Source organism: Eublepharis macularius, chromosome 9, assembly GCF_028583425.1.
Source record: "Eublepharis macularius isolate TG4126 chromosome 9, MPM_Emac_v1.0, whole genome shotgun sequence".
NCBI classification, from domain to species: domain Eukaryota; kingdom Metazoa; phylum Chordata; class Lepidosauria; order Squamata; family Eublepharidae; genus Eublepharis; species Eublepharis macularius.
Genome location: NC_072798.1, coordinates 98,074,551 through 98,088,426, shown reverse-complemented (window position 1 = coordinate 98,088,426; position 13,876 = coordinate 98,074,551). Strand labels below are relative to the sequence as shown.

The following is a 13,876-nucleotide window of genomic DNA, read 5'->3' as shown; positions in this document are numbered from 1 at the left end:
CCCCCACTCCCATCACAGCTTGGCCTGTCGAGCTCCATCCCCCAAACTTGTATTTATTTATCCTGTGTCATTGTTTATGGAAATGTAATGTCACAACGATGTTGCGGTTCTTTATAGTTTAGAGGGAAACCTATAGCACAGGTTGCTTACTGCACTTTTGAATGCAACATGTTACATTGTTCTTTCTAATAAAAAAACGTGATGGTAGAATGCCATGTCAGAAGGGCAACCATAGAGATCTGTCCATAGACAAGGCACAGATTTCTGTACATTTGGGATTCCCCAGGTATGCAGAAAATGACTTTAAAATTCCTTGTAAGCTTCTGTGAAGTATACAAAACACAGGAAAGCCGATCGTGGGACTGAGGCCAGTCTGGTTTTTGGAATGCATATTCTAAGCAGCAGCCCAGAAGGATTATAAGGAAAGAAAGGAAAGATAGTGGCTTTACTAATCGGGTGTTGTTTTGCTCTGTGCAGTGGACAGCAAGGTGGTTCGAATGAGGCTCTTGTGTTCCACTTGATGTGTCGAATGCTGCAGGCTGCAAACGAGATGTGTCTGCCTCTGCCTCCTGGTAAGCCCCAGGCAACGGAGCTGAATATTTCATTCAATGTTAGTTCCTTTCTCTAGAGGCTTCCTTAAAGTAAGTAGTGTTTCACTGAAGCTCAGTTAGTTTCTCCAGAGAAAATACTCATCAATAGAGACTCCACAACCTATTTTTTTAGTGGTTAGATATTGTCCCAGTTTAAGTTTTCCCCCCGTATTGCTGCAACTTTAAACCCATTTTCTCTTCTCATATATTTGGACACAGATATATGCATTGGATGACTTTTATAGGCATAGCAATTGACATCTGTAATGTCCATTTTGTGGTAGGAAAAATAGTTTAAAATTATGATTGCTGGTACAAATTTTACGTACTTATTTTTATATTTTGTTGTAAAAGATGCTACTGAGGTTACAAAGGTGGCTTTTCTGTCTATGTATTACAGGTTAACAATTATTGTAGAATCGTAGTGCAGTTCCTGGACACTGACTATTTTCAGTTAAAAAACCCCAAAGTCATGGTGGAATTCAGGCCTCGCAGCCACCCTCATTCCTTTCTGCTAAGTAGCCTTTTTGCAGGGATCTTGCATTTCTGTTCCAGCCGGCTCTTTTTCTTCTCCCTGCAGGGTTTCACACTCTGCATACAAGACTGGGGGTGCGATGTCTCCCCTTGTACACACTCCTGCACTACATTGATCAGGGAGTGCTGCATCTGACAGAGTTGTGTGTTCTGAATCTCTTGAAAGGTAAAGTGCATATTGTGTCCCAGATGCCTGGAGAAGCTCTGAACGGGGGCCCGAGTTCACAGTAGCCACTGTACTTTGTCAGCAATCGCCTTTCACCTGTGTGAAAGCGTTCTTGGCCTGGACCGCACTGTGCCTTCAGAGTGTGGGTTCAGCATGCGAAGAGGTGCAAGGACAAGTCTTGGACTCCAGGGTAGAAGTACCGTGTGCACTGAGGCATATGAAGATATTTATCTAGGCATATAGGCCCTGATTGGTCTGTTGTGAAATGAGGCACATGCAAACATTTGCATAAAGCATTCAGTTCAGGCGAAATGCCAGTGGGGACGCAAGCTCGTGAAACATTTGGCTTCTTGCTTGTCTTTCAAACTGAGCTACTTCCATTCTTACAGTGTGGAGGGGTAAAATGCCAGTGGGCCAAATTCTACCTGCAGGGTATTGACAAGAAGATCATCACACCTCCGCCTCTTTGTCAATCTGGAGAACTATTCCCGGTTGGAGTGAGCCATTTAGCCCGTCTGCTTGTTTGTGCAACCTATAGCTGGCTTGGTTGTTGGCCCCTTCCCACGCAGAACCTGGACTCGGCTTTGTCTCATCCTTGCCTGCAAGGTCTCGGCTGCTTCCGTTCAGGCACTTTTCCCTGAATGGACAGCAGGGAGCCCCCAGATCAAAGGGAAACCCGTACAGAACCTTGTGCTAATTCTAAGCGCAGCTCATAGAGTTTGGGGGGAGGGTTCCATCAGCACCAGAAAAAAAACCAAAACCTGCAGTTCTTCCGTTTGAAGGAGAATGTTTGGAATATCGCTGCAGACACATCTTCCGTTGCCACTACAGGAGCGGGAGTGAAGATAAGCTGTGCTTTCGGAGTGATGTGGGGCAGCTTGCTGCTCTGTGCTGCCTCCCCTCCACCACTTTAAACCCCAGAGGTTTTTTCATGTTTCCTGCAGAGCCATGCTATAGTATTAAGGTGCTGCTCAGCAGGGGCAAAGGGGGAACGGGATGGGTCTGGGACAAGGGGAGGAGGTGGGGGTGGCAGCAGTGGGTGGTGCAGGAACAGGAATTTGAACAACAGGGTCATCTGCATTTAAATATGGTGGTATCTTTTGCAGTGGTTTGCTGTTGGATGTAAGTGTTATGTGAGTTTTGATCATATTGTGGTTTGATCCATTCACCATATTGAATTTCCGCTTCATAAATCTGAAGAAGGGAGTTTTGACTCTCAGAAGTTCAGACCCTGAAAATCTTGTTGATCTCTAAGGTGCCCCAAGACTCCAATCCTGCTGTTCTACTGCAGACCAGCAGGGCTGAAACTATCTTCTGAACTGTGTTTCTGGAACACTTAAAAAAATAAGCCCCTTGCCTATATATCCGACAGAACTCTTAGCACTATAGCTGTATAATAAGGACTGACTCGCAGCATTTCCTTCTAAGTTTGTTTTCATTGCCTCCTTTTTTCTTTTGTATGTCTGCCTTTTACAGCAGAGATAGATCAAGATGGGTTGCTGTGTTTGTCTGTAGCAGTAGAAAAGAGCAAGAGTTCAGTAGCAGCTATAAGACTAACAAAATTTGTGGTAGGGAATGAGCTTTTGTGAGTCACTGCTCAACTATGACTCGTGAAAGCTCACACCCTACCACAAATTTTGTTAGTCTTATAGATGCTACTGGACTCTTGCTCTTTTCTACTTTCACAGCACAGTTCAGCTGTTTGTGCTTAGCCCAATGGAAGGATTAGGCAGCCTCCTACAGCTCTGAGCATCTCATTTAACAGAACAAATCTTCATGTCCTGCTTGGCAGTGCGAGTTTCTAAATACGTAATGGCAGAAACCGGTGGGCTGATGCTGCTTTAATTGTGTTTTGAACGGGGGGAAATTCTCTCCAGAACTAGCCAACTTTTCTTAATGTTATGGGGATTTTGTGGCCATAGAGGCCCTTGCAGTGTCTGAAAATTCAGAATCTCCCAGAAGCACTTAAGTTTGATCCCCTTCATCACAATAAAATCCGGCTTTTAAATTCTTGTATGAGGGTGGAAATAAACTTAATGGTGATTGCTGAGTTGCTGCCAAACAGCAACTCGCTATGATGCCTTCCCTCTTTTTTCCCCATTATGTGTACTTAAGAAAATATGTAACGTTACCTTATCACACTTCCATGTGCTGCCTTTTTGGTTGCCACAGGAAATGCACACTGTTTTGCCATGCATTTCCCTGTGTTGTGATCCGAAGGCTAAATACCGAACCCCCAGGAACCTTTTACCATGACCCCTAGTTGCCATTGTACACATACCACTGGGATTTGTTACTGGCTGTGGGCATGAAACTTTTTTGAAATGATTCTTGACACCCAGACCTTGAACTGTGTGGAACTCCCACAGAAGAAGAATAGTTGCTGTTAAAGTCTTTACCAAGTTAGAACTTCTGGATTGCCTAAAAGGGCTGATACTGCTTGAATCTTTACTCTCCTGTGTGTGTGTTTTGTTAAAGAACTGGACAATACTGAAAAGAACGAAAAGCTGAAACTTGGTATCCTCGCAAGACTTCCTGAGGTAACTTCTGAATCTTGGATTTGCTTGCTGAGTACCAGTGGCAGCTGGTATCCCTGGGGTCTGTTGGGGTGGAAGGCAGGGCAGCAAATGCTGGGCAGAGCAGGAGCCCGCTAATTCTGATCTTGTCCCCCTCCTCCTCCCTTGATATGAGACTATAAAGACTACTGCAGGATAGTTTCTTAACACTTAACTGTGCAGGTGCCAAGCTAAGGCACGTCTCCTTTTGCAACTACTTTACAACCACTTTAGGAATATTCAAATGCAGGAAAGAAATCCCGTCCCGCACTCGCCTTCCTTTCCTAAAATCCCACAATTCAACACACGGCCGTCAGAAGAGTGAGGTTTATAAGGCAAAGAAGAAAACAAGCACTGCAGTTCTCATTTGCTTCTGGAACTGCCCAGATCCCTGTCTCAGCAACTCATTTTCCATATAGTAAAATAACACAAAGCAAAGAGGTCTTTGTCCACATGCCAGAAGTCAAAGGCACTCCCTCACCTCTGGCCAATTAACTACATACAACCAGCCCCAGTTTTCCGGAAGAGAGGTTTTCAGAAGGGCACCATTTTTCAGAAGCTGTGATAACATGATTGCAAGTTTGTGCAGACTGCCTTTAATTTACCACCAGCGATGCAGTCCTAGACATGTTTAATCAGAAGTACAGTTAATAGCATTCACACATGAGCAAGTGCATACAGGACTGCAGACTGAAAGCAGTTTGTTTTTCTGCGCCATGTTTTGAGCTGAGTAAGGGGCGAAGAGGCAGTAATGTTGGCTGTGCTTGCTGACTTGCTCCCCTGGGGCTGGAGGGATGCAGGCAAAGGGCTGCTCTTGGATCTCTCCCCTGCCCTGTGTGTCTCGGCCACGGTCTCATGACAAAAGCCCCAGCAAATCTCTCTCCTCGGCACTTGCACAGATACAGACCTGTCTGTTGTATGTGGCTCCGGCACTCCCTCCATTGTGCCTTGGCTTAGCCACAGAGTTGAGCAGCAAGGGTAGAACTAGCAGCGCTTCGGTCGCTTCTTGAGGAGCGTGGCGCGTTGGCTGGGTCCCATCTTGCAGAGGAGGAAACAGCCGGAGGGCATAATAAAGGGCCAGAGGAATCCTTGGACTCAGGAGTTCTGCCGGGACGGTGGGAGGGGAGCCTAGATGGGCAGTCCGTTTGAACGCCAGGCTGCAGGGTGCCCATTCCTAACGTAGAGGGATGCTTAAGATGAAGGTTTTGTAGTGTTTTGAGAGCCTACAAGGATGGGACGTTTGCTCATTCAATTTGGGCGTGTGAGAAAATTGGCTGTGCTGATACTTCTTGAACCTTTACAAGACATTTCGCTGCCACTTAACATTTGTTCTCACAGGAGGGGGAATTTCTCCTGCAGACACAAAGAAGCTCTGTGCCTTCCCGACCTGGGAAGAAACAAAACTCTTTTCCCAGGCTAGATTAAATAGAATATTATCACTAGAGAAACCATTGACTCGGATTCACAATTCATAGTTAACACTGACTTTGGATTTAATTCGACACACAAGTTGGTTGTTGAACACTCCTTGCCTAGTATACAGGCGGTGTCTGCAATTTCCTGTGCAAAACAATTCTGGTGATTTCAGGCACAGGTCTACATTCAGTCTGCATATGCACCTATCCACTGCATATCCCTTTTTCACGTTTCAAGCAATGGCTCCATGGGCAAAATGCAACAGCTTATTTACGTCATTTACAGTGCCCAAAATAGCTTCCCCTGCTTCATTTTATCCTCACAACCACCCTGTGTTGTAAGTCAGGCTGCGTGACCAGCTTCAGGTCATCCAGCAAGCTTCCATGGCAGGGTAGGGACTCAAACGTGGCTTTCCCGAATTCCCATCTGACACTCCAACCGGTACCCCACACTGGCTTGTGGATCCTAAAATCAGAATTGATCCAAGTCTGGCTTTTGTCTTCTGTGGTGCCTCTTCCTCAGCTTCTCAGGTCTAGCAGCATAAATATTTGCAAATTAGGACGTGTCTCATCAGAAGCCTGCTTTTTTTGTGGTTTTGATAAGAAGGGGTGTGCACCTATAGCTCTAATGCTAGACTGCTGGATATGAGAAGCCCTGTCATGAGGCAAGGAACTTGTCTGCAGCTTCCACCGTGGTGCAAGAATAACGCGTCTGTAACTGAGGAATAGGTTTGTGTGTTTAACGTCTTTTAGCCCTGCCTTTGCAGTGCTTTCATTTTCTATTACTTCCCTTTTATCCAGCCAGTCACACAAGCTACTGTATGAGGGAAGAAAGATGTATGTTCTGAAAGAGAGATGAATGCAAATCTGTGAGTTGTGGTGCTTTCCTTTATGCAAGAGGCTCTTTCGCTAGCAGAAGAGTTTCTTGCACCAAGAGAGAAAGCTTTGTTCCAAGGGAAGATGCCTTTAGTGAAGTTTATTCTACAGGATCCATCCTTATCATAGAATCATAGAGTTAGAAGGGGCCATACAGACCATCTAGTCCAACCCCCTGCCCAGTGCAGGATCAGCCTAAAGCATCTCTGACAAGTATTCATCCAGCCTCTTCTTGAAAACTGCCAGTAAGGGGGAGCTCACCACCTCCCTAGGCAGCTGATTCCACTTTTGAACTACTCTGACGGTGAAAAAGTTTTTCCTAATATCCAGTCGATACCTTTGTGCATGTAGTTTTAGCCCATTGCTTCGCGTCCTACCCTCTGCTGCCAACTGGAACAGCTCCCTGCTCTCCTCCAAATGACAGCCTTTCAAATATTTAAAGAGAGCAATCATGTCCCCCCTCAACCTCCTCTTCTCCAAACTAAACATTTCCAAGGCCCTCAGCCTTTCCTCGTAGGGCTCAGTCTCCAGACCCCTGATCATCCTCGTCGCTCTCCTCTGCACCCTCTCGATTTTGTCCACATCCTTTTTGAAGTGAGGCCTCCAGAACTGCACACAATTCTCCAGGTGTGGCCTGACCAAGGCAGTATAGAGAGGGGCTATGACCTCCTGTGATTTCGATGTTATGGCCCCTTTGATACAACCCAGGATTGAATTGGCCTTTTTTGCCACCGCATCACACTGACTGCTCATATTCAGTTTACAGTCCACTCTTACCCCAAGATCTCTTTCACATATACTACTGCCCAAAAGTGTATTCCCCATCCAGTATTTGTGCTTCTCATTTTTGTGGCCCAGATGTAATACTGTGCACTTGTCTTTGTTGAATTGCATCCTATTCACATCCTGTATTTGCATCCTGTCTTTCTTTCCTGGAACATGTTGTTCCATATAGAAAAGATTAGACGAGGAACTCTTGGGAACTGCTTTTCAGAGAGTGACCGATCATACCGTTACACTTCCTTCTCTCTTTGAGTAACTCTTTCCTACGTCATTTGCAGTTAATGTAAATCACAACTACAGCAAAAAGCCAGTGAGTGGCCTACACGATCTGCTGCTGAACTCGGGTTTTCCATTGAACTGCCTAACATTCCTTCCCTGTCTGTTTCAAGGAACAAGGAGGACCACTTGAACTTTCTTACAGAAAAGGGTTCTTTATTTGGCTGCCTTGGAAAACAAAGTTGGCTGTGTCTTGTTGAATGTTGTGTTGGGGAGTATGGGGGAGTCATCTGAATTGCATTTCTTCAAGGAGGCAGTGTTTAAAATCTTGGGGTCAGAACTCTTCAGTTACACTTTAATGTTGGTTTGGGGCCCGCATCAATATTATTTTTTGCCCCTTCCATTGTGTGTGACATGTTAAGCAAATTGCCCTCTTGTCCCTCTTTTGACACATACCCCTTACTGCAGATGGCGAGATGCTGTCCTGGTGCTGTCGTTGGTAAGAAGGCAAGCGGGAAAGAAGCCACGCGGTGGGCCATCACTCGAGTGTCTGCCCCCAGATAGGAAGGGCTTTGTGTGGTGGGGGAAGCTCAGCAATCGGCACTAAATCCCTCTGCAGGACTGCCTTTGAACATGAGGCCAATAATGGGGACAGAGTCTCAAAGCTGGTGTTAGGCAACCACATGCGGCCAAAGAAGATTTTGTCTGTGGAAAAGGGGAGTGGCCTTCTGTTGTTAGAGATGTCTCAGTATTGGTAAATGGACAGGTTTGCAATGGTAGATGATTATCTTAGCAGACCAATTTAAGCAGCATCCTCAAAGCATCCTGTATCAATGCTGTATTTGCTACATACACTGTTTTGGCTGCCCAGTGTTAATTTTACTTTGTCATGCAGGCAATTGGCCACAAGGTTGCTCAGCTTCCCAGTCATCCTCTCGGCTCCAGCACTATCGTGCAGACCTATATCAAACTCTTGCTTGAGAAGCTCGGGAACAAACGGGTAAGAGTTGGATCACAGCTTGAGACAAAAACAGGCAAAAAGGATACTGAGGGGTGCTGGATAGAGTGAGGCTTACATGTTAGAGGATGGATGATCTCTTATAAAAAAATATTTAAAATCAAATACTTCAGGCTAAAATGCATTTTCCTTCACAGCCCAGTACATCACTAGTGGATAGATCACCAGCCCAGATTGAGTTTCTGCCTCTCAACTACTTGGTTACCATGTTGGCAGAAGTGGATCATCAAGGTAACGATCCTCCTGCAGTATTCCACTTGATTCCTCCTGATTCTGCTCTTTGGGACATGTTTTGGGCTCCTGTTGGATTGGAAGATTTGTTATAGTTCCAGGGTCAATCCTTACTCTTTTTTTTTTTAATAGCATCCCTCCTAAGTGAGGTCCAGAGGAGTTAGCCATGTTAGTCTGTAGTTGCAAAACAGCAAAGAGTCCAGTAGCACCTTTAAGGGTAACCAACTTTATCGTAGCATAAGCTTTCAGGAACCACAGCTCTCTCTGTCAGAGCCATGCTTCTGACAAAGAGAGCTGTGGTTCTCAAAAGCTTATGCTACAATAAAGTTGGTTACCCTTAAAGGTGCCACTGAACTCTTTACTGTTTTTCTAAGTGAGATGTTATGCTTTAACACAGCCTAGTGCCAAAATCTTTATGGAGCACACTTTAAATACGGTTTACAAAACACATTGTCTGTATCTGGCACATATTGCATATGAGGGCTGGTAACCAGTGAAGGACTGCCGCCTTATGCTGTCGCTCCACATCAGACTGGGAACGTATGGAAGCGCCTCTACACCTCCGTTGGTCCTGCTGTGTTGGGAAATAACTGTGTCATCTGCTTGATGCGCGCAGTGGGTGCAGCCACATTCTGCTGAGGGGGGCAGGAGCTCCAACTTGGAGAAGTGGCTTTCTGCGGTAGAGATGATCTCCAGGATCTTACTGTCTTGTACTCTGTTGTAGCTAGAGTGATGGATGTGTCTGTCCCCTGAACTTGTATGTTACACCAAGAAAGTGAGTCTTACCCCAGCCTGCCTTTATACGTTTAATGAGAAGTAAAAGAGTGAACCCTGGATTCTTTCTTCTCATAATATTGCAGTTAGAAGGGCCCAAAGTAGATCCTTTTATTTTTATCTGCTATGATTTGGTCAGTCCTTTTTTGTTTAACTTCATTGCATAACTGGGCTCCTTTTTATCAATAAAAACCTTCAGCATGTTAATCAGTGACAGTTACAGCACACACAACTTGGGGTCAACAACCGTAGGCATATGGTGAGGGGGGAAAGTGTGTGTTTTTTTAAAGATGCCTGGCTAATATCAGTATCAACATTACCAAGTATTAATATTCACAGTGGTCTTTCTCAGGCTGGGCGGCTTCCGTGGAACGAGGGACTGTGAATTTGAGACTTGTCGAAGAGGCGGCACTGAAGCATACGGCCATGCTCTTGGGCCTTTAGTACTGCGGTCCGAGGACGAATGGGCTACTTCAAGCAACATCTCAGCCTCGCCACATGCAGCCACAAGTACACACGCCGAAAGACCCCCGCTCTCAAGACAGAAGAACTGCTGGTTGTAGGGAAAGCGGTATGGAATTGTAAAGACCTTGATTTTCAGAGGTGGTAATGGAAAGCACTGTTGATTGATGGGAGCTCACTATAACCATTTTTGTTTACACTTTTAATGAATAGGATATATTGAAAAATTTGTACCAAAACGGAGCCCGGTGGGGTACTTACAGACAAGTTCCAAACCACAATCAATTGGTCTGCTACAGTATGCATTCTACTGCAGTTCATGCATGCAAGAAACTGAGATTGTAGGCAGAGATCCACTTAAGTAACTGTAGTGAGAATCCTGCATTGTAAATGAAAAATCTTTGTAAAATAATGATAGCAGTCGTATAATTTTGGACCTAAATATTAGTGTCTTTTGCATTTTCTAACCAGAAAGGGACATTTTAAGATGTCTTCATCTGTTTTGTAATTCTGCATGGGTGCTGCAAGAGAGCTAATCGTCTTTGGGAACATTCCTTCTAAGCCACTAAAATAATCTCCTGTTTTGTTAACTTGGTCTGGATTGTGGAAGTTAAACACTTCAGAATCCTATTGATAAAGGTCTGTAAGAGAGAAGTGGCGGGGGGCATTCACATGACTTTTTGAATTAATGGGACTTAGAAATTGTTAACTTTAACGAGATCATACCCACTGTTTCTAGAGTGTATCCGCTTGAAGGGAAGTTACTGTTTTAAAGCTGCTCTATGCCTTCCCTTTGGATTATTTCCCAACCACATTTATGAAGCATGGGGCTTCCCTATTTGTTTTCTTAGCTGTGATCTGTGACAGCAATAGAAAAGATGTACTCTGGCTTCCAGCAGGGATAATTTTTTGTTTCCTGCATGCTGGCATGCCATTAAACTGATGTAATTGCAGCTAGAATAATGGTTGTACAAGTGCTTGACTTACAACACATTTTAAAAGGAACTAAGTCAAAGGCTGGTATCCTGAGTTCTGTACACTTGAGCCCTGTTCATTTGAGTAAGACTTTAGCCCGAGAAACTGTGTAGGATTGCAGTAACAATCCGTTAGATATCTCTCACTACAGCGCCGTATCAAATAGGAAATTGTATATCAGAGAGGTTAAGAGTTTTTGAACTGCAAATGTAAATATACTCATGGAAGATCTCTTTGCTTTCCTTTCCCTCCCAGAAGCCCTCTATGGCCCCTGAAAATCAGGGCCAACTGGGAATTGGGCAAAATGGGCAGCTTTGTGGGCAAAATGGTGTTGAGCGTGAAACACTGGGAGGCAGAACTGGGTGAAATTACTACAACCTTCAATTTCCAGTTGCACAACAAACTGCCGATGGAGATGAGCGAGAGGAAAGTGATTACTCCCAGTTCTTCCCCTTTGCTGTAGATTCACTTGTGCCCCATCTCCAGATACCCTGTAGCATTTTGTTAGCTCTCCGGACCCTAGTATCATTTATTCTGGGGAGGGGGTAACAGTGAGTGGTCCAGAAAGATCAGCATTTGCCTCATTCACAGGGTCCACCCCAACTGAACCTTTTTTGGAATTCATGTTCTAGAAATGGGCGCCTGTTAAAATGTTTGCATTTCTAGCTGCAGGAGCAGGCCTTTGCAAGACCTTCCCTCGCTCGCTCCTGCCACACAGCTATTAAACATACCAGAACACTTCTGAATGGAAGAGATTTATTATTGTCTAAATAAGCAGAACCGCCTGATCATTCTTCAGAGTTCCCCTTTATTTGTGCAATGAAAGAGATCTTGGTTTATCTGTTTATAACACAAGAGATTTATAATATAAAAAGATGATATAAATGTTAGAGGGCAGCTATTAAACAAGTTGGGTTATCATACAATCAGGAGAACAACTGGTCAGGCTACTAAATGCATAAAAGGAAGTGCAGGTAGCTACTCATCAATACTGTATTTTAAAATTTATTACTATTTTTGCTGACATATTTAATAAACATTTTTAAAAGCTTGTCCAGAATTTCTTATACTTCAGATGTTCAAAGGGTACAATTACAGTTACCTAATCGTTACATCCCTGGAGCTTGTGTAGGGTTGCTGAACTGGGAGAGTGCCGTTAGTCTGTTAAGTATACTTTGCAGCGCAGCCTCGTTAAAGCCTTACAGTTCTGTGGCTGGGGCTACTGGAATGTGAGTTTGGACCCATAAGAGGCATTGTGCAAGTGTTCTCAGTGTAAATGGCCGGAGGAGAGCACACCTGTTCAGATTTCAATTGGTTTTACAACTGGCTTTCTTATGTATCTCAAATTCGAACTAGGCTCATTTGGCTTGAAAGGAGCCAACGCCCCATAGGGCCGTGGTAACGGGAGAACGTTGTCATCATCTGGGACGTAGGCGTTGGGACGCTGCTCAGCTGTGGTGCGTATGCTAGTTGGCAGGGCAAGTTTTTCCTCTTCTTCAAGACGCTGTAAAAACAGAATTCCAAATCGGTTAAAGGTTGTCCATGCATGAAGAATAATTCGTACGAGTGCCATGGGCTTCACTAGCACCAGAAAAGCTGCTTGCCCACAGAACCACCATTCCACCGAGTGATCCCAAACAGGGACTAATAAAGAAGTAGTGGAAGAGCTGCTGTAACGCTAGCATCATCTCTGTAGGAACTATATGGAGTGACCTGTCCAGTTGTTACCAGGCCGGACAGGTAATGTGCTCAGCTTGCATCAGTTTTCAAGCTAGTAGTCCCTATGCCACAGTTTCACATATACTGCAAAACCGAGCCCTTTGCAAGAGACTCCCAATTCACTTTTGAGGTTTTCTGGCAGTTTGGACAACAGCACTGACCCTCCCTCCCTCCCTCCCTTCCTTCCCCCAATTTATTTTGTTCGTAAGAGATACATACATTGCTGTTTCTTTTTTTGCTAACATTCTCAAGATGCTTGCACTTGGCAGGGCGGGGGGGGCATGTTAGAGAATATGTATGTATGTATGTTCATTACTCAGTCTTTTGCAACACCGTGGGTAAACTGAAAAGTATGTGCTATGAAAGTGCAGTCTGGTAATGATGGCTCACCAGTGGCTGTTTCACTTGTGTGGTCTTCATGATGTGATAAATGGATACGTGTAAATCAGCATAATTCATGCAAGTTTATAGGATAGGTGGGTAAGGACACCACAGTCATTGGCAGGCAGCAGAAAGTGCTAGCAGTCAGTCCTGCCCTCATGTTAATAGACAGCTTATGAATATGGTGTGTACTTTAAACCACAAAGTACTGGTCACTCAACACGACACTCTCATGTATGCCCTCTTCTGGATTGGTAACCATCACCCAACCGAACAAAACTCTCTCCAATTTCCCTCTCTGTTTTTCTAGTTAGCTCTGTGTGTGTGCTGTGTGATTTGTGTGCAATTGATCTTTATTATTTTATAAATAAAATCCTCATTGATTGAAGGTCTGCTTATTTATTAAAAGAGTTCACTAGAGCACTATCCTCGTGCACACAGGATGTCAGTTACCATCCTCTCGCTGCCTCTCCTTGCACACTAATTCCCCCAACTTGCAAGGAGACCCCCATCAGAGTAACAAAAGTGCCTCAAAGCCCTCACCCTGCTGCAGATAGCAAGTCCAAATTCACAGGATTCGTTTGTCATACCATGCGGTGTGTGTTGCTTTTTATTCTTTGAGTATCTCCTCGCCACAACCACACTTTCTGAGCTACCATGGATTTAAAGAGAGATGCGAGTTGCATATGGCTGCATCCTTGCATTTACTTCCCTCACCGCATCCTATAAGGCAGGGGTGCCCATGGGTGCCATGGTGCTTGCCAATGTGCTTTGGGGGAAGAAGAAAGTGGCCACCAGGAAAGAGAGCCAACACAGCACCACTGAAGTAGTTTCAAAAGAACCAAGATGGGTCAAGTGGGGAACACCTCTTAGGACACAGGGCTGCCTCCATCCGAGGAAGATCCTTGGCACTTCCCAACATTTTGTGATTGGACCTCATCTCTGTGTCGGCCATTTTTATGTGGTGCCCAGCGCTGGTTCTCAAGATTCCAAAAATGCCCACAGGCTCAATGGAGTTGTTGCAAGGGGAACTGCTTTTGTTTTGGGTCTGAAGTTCTCCCTGCAAGCAGGGTCTGCCAAATACAGATAAGCGATGCTTCTAGCAACAACATGCTGCTGGTTCTAGTCATTACCACCGGACGTTCCACATAAATGATGGCAGGGATCCAGTTACCAAACAC

General features: G+C 44.8%; 2 protein-coding genes across 6 annotated transcripts in view; one reads left to right on the top strand and one right to left on the bottom strand.

Annotated features, from left to right (window-relative positions):
• GSAP (gamma-secretase activating protein) overlaps positions 1 to 11,648 on the top strand; it is a 72,236-nt gene extending 60,588 nt beyond the window's left edge. For 2 of the 3 annotated variants that reach the window (XM_054988314.1, XM_054988313.1), the window contains exons 26-31: positions 478 to 572; positions 1,171 to 1,290; positions 3,769 to 3,830; positions 8,031 to 8,135; positions 8,291 to 8,384; positions 9,498 to 11,648. In XM_054988314.1, the coding sequence (XP_054844289.1) occupies positions 478 to 572; positions 1,171 to 1,290; positions 3,769 to 3,830; positions 8,031 to 8,135; positions 8,291 to 8,384; positions 9,498 to 9,721 (700 nt within the window). In that variant the 3' untranslated portion in view covers positions 9,722 to 11,648. The remainder of the gene's footprint in view (positions 1 to 477; positions 573 to 1,170; positions 1,291 to 3,768; positions 3,831 to 8,030; positions 8,136 to 8,290; positions 8,385 to 9,497) is intronic. The other variant, XM_054988315.1, reaches the window with a different exon arrangement.
• The window catches only part of CCDC146 (coiled-coil domain containing 146), a 121,048-nt gene continuing 118,555 nt past the window's right edge, over positions 11,384 to 13,876 (bottom strand). For all 3 annotated transcript variants that reach the window (XM_054988309.1, XM_054988310.1, XM_054988312.1), the window contains one exon: positions 11,384 to 12,099. In XM_054988309.1, the coding sequence (XP_054844284.1) occupies positions 11,896 to 12,099 (204 nt within the window). In that variant the 3' untranslated portion in view covers positions 11,384 to 11,895. The remainder of the gene's footprint in view (positions 12,100 to 13,876) is intronic.